This window comes from Gavialis gangeticus, unplaced genomic scaffold (genome assembly GCF_001723915.1).
Source record: "Gavialis gangeticus isolate Ggan-Ray unplaced genomic scaffold, GavGan_comp1, whole genome shotgun sequence".
Classification (NCBI taxonomy): Eukaryota; Metazoa; Chordata; order Crocodylia; family Gavialidae; genus Gavialis; species Gavialis gangeticus.
In genome coordinates this window covers 37,555,503-37,561,095 of record NW_017728997.1, presented here as the reverse complement: position 1 = coordinate 37,561,095, position 5,593 = coordinate 37,555,503, and the positions used below count along the sequence as shown (strand labels likewise).

General features: G+C 42.7%; 1 protein-coding gene across 1 annotated transcript in view; it reads left to right on the top strand.

The window, feature by feature from the left end:
* ISY1 (ISY1 splicing factor homolog) overlaps positions 1–5,405 on the top strand; it is a 39,299-nt gene extending 33,894 nt beyond the window's left edge. The window contains exons 9-11 of the mRNA XM_019505072.1: positions 1,436–1,548; positions 3,372–3,458; positions 5,151–5,405. Of these exons, the coding sequence (XP_019360617.1) occupies positions 1,436–1,548; positions 3,372–3,458; positions 5,151–5,258 (308 nt within the window). The 3' untranslated portion in view covers positions 5,259–5,405. The remainder of the gene's footprint in view (positions 1–1,435; positions 1,549–3,371; positions 3,459–5,150) is intronic.
* Positions 5,406–5,593: the final 188 nt, after the last annotated feature.

Below are 5,593 nucleotides of genomic sequence, written 5' to 3'. Positions count from 1 at the left end.
AAAAAAGATTAGCAATACTTGCATTATCTTATACTAGGGTTAATGATTTTTAGGTGCCTTTGTCCCAGGTACAATGACACAGCAACACTTTTTGAGCATTTTAAGTCTTACAGTCAGTTCCAGTTAACTTGATTCACTTGGTATGGGCTGTAAAGTAGGAAGCAATGATGCAAAGTGGCAAGGAGGATATGGCTAACCATACAGTGGTTGCTCAGGTTAAAAAGCTGTATTCAGCAGGTCTTTATTACCAGAAACCTGTCTTTCCATATCCGTTTACACTACAAATACCTCTAGCATGGGAACTGTTTAGAGCAGTGGTCCCTTGACATGGCCATAGCACAGCTCTAGAGTGTAATCTAACCATATTCCCTATAGAGGTGTACCAATACATCAGTCCATATTGAATCGGTACTGATCAATGCCGCTTGAATGCATGCAGCCACAGCATACATGCAGCCAGGAATGCAGCCCGGCAGCTTGAGGAGCAGCATCTGGCCAGTAAGTCTGTGTGGGGGAGGCAGATAGAGGCCCCTGTGGTAAGGGAGGAAGTGGGGCTGCGGCAGGGGAAGAGACAGGGGCAGACGCTGCCCGAGCGGGGCACAGGACAGAGCCATGGCTCGTCTGGGAGGGTTGGGGGCTCCTGCTGCTGCATGCACCCTGGGGGAGGAATGAAGGGGGCATGTGCCCCCCAGATATGTGCGTGAGGTGAGGGTGTACTTCCCGCTGTGCACTTGGGGCCGGGGGTGGCACCGGGCTCTTCCTGGCAGGGGTTGATCCTGAGCTATGCTGGGGACGGTGCTGGGAGGAGGGGCTATGGGGGGTTGTTACAAATTTTGGGGTGGCTGTAGCCTACCCCATAGCTGCTCAGCCTCCACCAGGAACAGACCAGCACAGCCTCTGGCTCCAAGCATGCAGTGGGCAAACCCACCCTCGCCCTGCCCGCAGATCCGAGGGGGGCACACCCCCATGTCTCCCCTGGGGTATGTGCAGCCAGCCAGATGCTGCTTTCCAAGCTGCTGTGCTGCATATCAGCAATTGGATCGGTATTGGCCCATTATGGCTGGTTAATTATTGGCCCAAAAATCTTTATTGGCACACCCCTAGTTCTCTAACCAACCTAAACATTTTGTCATGCTCAAGGCTTTTAGCCTGGTTACAGTGCAACGCCTGCTAAAAATGTAACTCTGTCCATCTCTTGTGGCCCTACTGAATTTGTGTGGGTCTGCTATTGCCTTTACATTAATAGGCTGGGTACTTCAGATAAACTGTTAGAAGCTCTTATTTTTTTATATTGAGAGGTCCCTGGTTCAGTCTGTTTACAAGGCATGACCAAGGGTAGTACAGTAAAAAGTGGAGTAAAGAGCGAGCATCAACCCTAGATTCAACTCATGCCTTGGATACCTTGTTGACTTAATATCACAATTTTTTTAACCAGTCATAGCAGAAGCAGTGGAGAAATGGAAACTGGAGAGAGAGGCACGACTTGCAAGAGGTGATAAAGAAGAGGAAGAGGAGGAAGAAAACATTTATGCTGTCAATGATGATGAGGTATGGTGTGGGAGACTATGCAAATATGACAATTAATGTTACTCCTGTATAGTAGCAGCATGCTTTGAGTATCTTCACTGTTCTTAAAAATATATTGACTACTACAGTGTGTCCCTCCTTTGCACACCTTAGAGCAGTGGGGGCCAGCCTTTTTGACAGGCATGCCACAAATTAAGCACCACACCCTCCCCAATTACCACTCAAATCCTTATCCCCTGCCCTTTCTACTGCTCTGCTTTCTGCTTCGTGCCCTATCTGCTAGTGTACTGTCTGCCCCCTTCCTGATCTGCTGCATGCAGCATACAGGCTACCCATACCACTTGTGGCACCTGTGCTGTACGTTGCCCCCCTCTTTGTGTATCATGGTACAACTAAATACTCAAATAGGACTTTTAACTCTTAAGTCAGATATAGAATATAACAAAAATTGACAACCTGAGAAGGCTTTTTCCTATAGTTAGGATAAAAGTTGCAACTAACTTTGAGTATCCATTTGGGGTCAGCTGTTAGTAACTGGCTACTGACATAAATTCTTAATCTCTAAAATAAAATAACTGAAAAGCTAATGTTCTAAGCACAGATCTATATACTCTGTAGGTAGAGTTTTCAATACAGTAGTATTTCATTTTATCTTATTGATACTGAATTGCTCAAGCTGTCTTCTTTGAATCACAGAAGAAAGATTTAAGTTGGGGTTAAGGTCTGAGGAACTGGTTGGATACCATGTTTCCTTCACAATCCAGCAGGGAAGTGCATGTTACTCCTCACAAGGCACAGACAGAAGTTACGTTTGTCATGCAATCATCCCCTTGAAAACACTCTATAGCCATACCCTAACAGAAGTACACAACTGCAGAGCGCTCCTATCACATGACAAATTAACCCTCACTGTCCAAGGGAGGAAACTTGGACGTGTTTGCCCAGCCTGTGGATTGCCCAGTCAGCTGGATTGCCCACCCCCCCTGCAAGGTGGGGGGGGAGAGGGGGGTTCAATCTACCTGTTCCCCACTCCAGTGCAGGCTGGGCAAAGACCAACCTGAGCACCCTCCCCTCCCTTCTCTTCACCCCCTCCCCCCACATCCTGAGAGAGCACTGTAGCTGGGAGATGGGGGTCCTAGGGGAAGAGGCTGAAAAATAAAGCCTCTCTGTATCAGCTCCAAATTTGGAGCTTGATTCCCCACCCTCCCGACCCAACAGCTAATGTCTGTTGGGTCGCGAGGGTTAGTTTAATTTGTGAAGTGTCATGAGTTAGACCAGGGAGCTGGACTTCTGTCTGCACCTACAGTTACTGATGCCCTGCAGTAAGGTTATTTTGTCATCTCCTGTTAAGTCAGCAGTGCTGCAGGAGTATGTTCTTATTGCTGTTGCATAGCTTGAGACCTCATGGGCTGTATCCCGTCTTCTCTGCCTGCATAAGCCCATCCAGTGAATGAGGGAAATAGTGACAGCTCTCAAGAGTGACCACTTTATGGAAGAGGAACCTGGCTGTCTTTGTAAGGCCCCTATTTCCTGCCTGTGACAGCTAGCTTTGCATTCTGGTGACAGCCACTGAAAGCCACATGGCAACAATAAAAACATGGTCTTACATCTATACACAGGGAGAAGAATGGAAGGAGCAACCCAGTTTTAGGTCTTCAAATAGTGAGGTCTTGGTGATGTGGTGCTTGCCCATTGTGGCATAGAATGAAGTGTCCCCTGTTTTGTCCATATTCCAGGCCTTTATTTACAAGCATAATTTGTAAGTGCAGGTGGGTGGGGTTAGATGTAATGTCTTGTTGATGTAAGCTAAAAAACAAACAGTTTTATATGATATTATTTTGTAGTCCGATGAGGAAAATGGCAAAGAAAAAGAAGATGAAGAAGGTCAACAAAAGTTTATTGCTCATGTCCCTGTGCCATCACAGCAAGAGGTAAGAAAAGAAAAAACAAAGGCACATGAGAACACTGGCACTACTATGATACAGGTTGTGAGTCATGGTAGACAGCCTATAGAAAGTGTTGTCTACTTGTTGTAGTAAAAAACTGCTGGACAGATCAGCTGGGTTCTCTCCCTGACTGAACTTGCTGTGAGATCTTGGTTCAATTGCTTTACCTCCACTTGCCTCTTCCTGAGTGGGGTGCTGTGGCACAGAATGTTGTTTGTACTTCTAGCTTCTCTTTCCTCTGAGATTCTGCCTTTCTATAAGTTTGTTTTTTTTCTTTGAAAATCTTTTTGGGTGTATTATTTAAAAAAGAGAGGGAGACCTAGTCTGCTATCTTTGACTCATCAAATTTGTGACAATGTTTTAATTTCTAGTTTTGCCCCCTGTAATAACTTTTAATTGTTGATTGCTTAGCTTGGTATAAAGTAGCCATTTTCCAAAACAGCCTTGGTTCCTATTTTATTTTTGAAGCAATTTGCCTAGCAGTAATGTATCTACACATCACAGCAAAAATATGTGATTATATCATTTAAAATCATTTTTTTTCTCTAGAGTTGGTAAACTATAAACAGGATACATAATATTATTTCATTCTGACAAGTTGCGTCCTGGGAATTAAACTAATCTTGGGATACTATGAAAAGCTGTAAATTTTTCAGAAGGAATGAGTAGATGTTACTGACTCTTGTGAAGTTTGTAAAAATGATAGATAATGCTGCACATTAACTAGGATTGTGAACCTCTTAGGTTGTAAAACACGATCCGATAACAAGCTCTTACCATAAGGATGCAAATCAATATAGCTAGAATTCCATTTACTTTGTGTTCAGTACTGTCATTTGTCTTTCACAAAGAACTTCTTTTAAAAAAATCAAATAATTGTTCTAGTTGTAAAGCAAGAAGAATTGTAACTATAGAGCTACCATCTTGGGATAAACACAGACCTTAATTTTTTCATTCTTTAGAAGGCTTTTGAGAGAGAGAAAATGTCAAGACGAGTCCTGAAAGTCTTTAATATATCACTGAATTTCTAAATAAAGTTTTGTATAACACTAAAGGCTGATCCAAGCCAATATTCAAGTTCTGAATAACTTAGATCCAGGTTTTGCTGTTAGAGATTCTTTTCATTTCAAAAAGAAAAATGTTAGCATCTATTTGAATATGGGTATGTAATAAGGTCAACTGAGGATGCTTAATCTGAAATTTGTTAGAAACATGGCTTCAGTTGATTTTTGTTAAGACAAATCCTTAATTAAAAAATCTGTTGTGGTGTGGATTTAGTCTGCCTTTAGAGCTGTAATGCTATTTTGTGTATCAGGATCTTATTGAAAAGCCTTGTCATGGGAAATTAGCACACCCTAATTCAATTAATCTGATCAGAGTTCTGAACTAATCATATTTAATGTATAATAGAAAATGTTTTAGTCTCACAAACTTTACATATTAAAGTACAGTGGCAGAGCAGTGAAATCTTGAGTGTTTTTTCTCTCTCTCTCTCAATGGTGGCCTTTGGCACTGTTTTTATTTGGGCCTGATAAAACTGTGCCCTCCAGTTCTACGTGGATTAAGCAATTTTTTTTCAGTCTTCTCTGGCTGCTTTTTTTCTGACTTTGTATCTGGAATTTCTAGGTTTCAGGGCCTGAATTGAAGGCTAAGTGTTTTAATGTTTTTTATTTACAGATTGAGGAGGCTCTTGTCCGGAGAAAGAAGATGGAGCTTCTTCAGAAGTATGCCAGTGAAACTCTAATGGCACAAAGTGAAGAAGCTAAAAGACTTCTAGGACTGTAGTATTTCTTCTCCTTGTATTTTTTAATCCTTCCTGAAGCAACAGTTTGACAGCATTCCGACAAGCCCTTTGATCTCTGTAGACTCAGCAAGCATGTTGGCTTCTGTAAACACTGAAACAAAAGTGACCTTTCTTGCTCCATGTTCCTCCAAACATTCCTTTCTTTTAGCTAGACAGTTCTATAGGTTTGTCTTCCTACCTGTTCCAGCCTTGGGTGTTTTTCTGTTTCTAAAATGCCAGCTAAGTTAAGTTGGTCGCCATCTTTTCCCTGCTTGCTTTTGGTGGCTTCTGTTCCTGTCTAGATTCCCATTCCTACAGCCTTGCTAAGCCTCTCGCC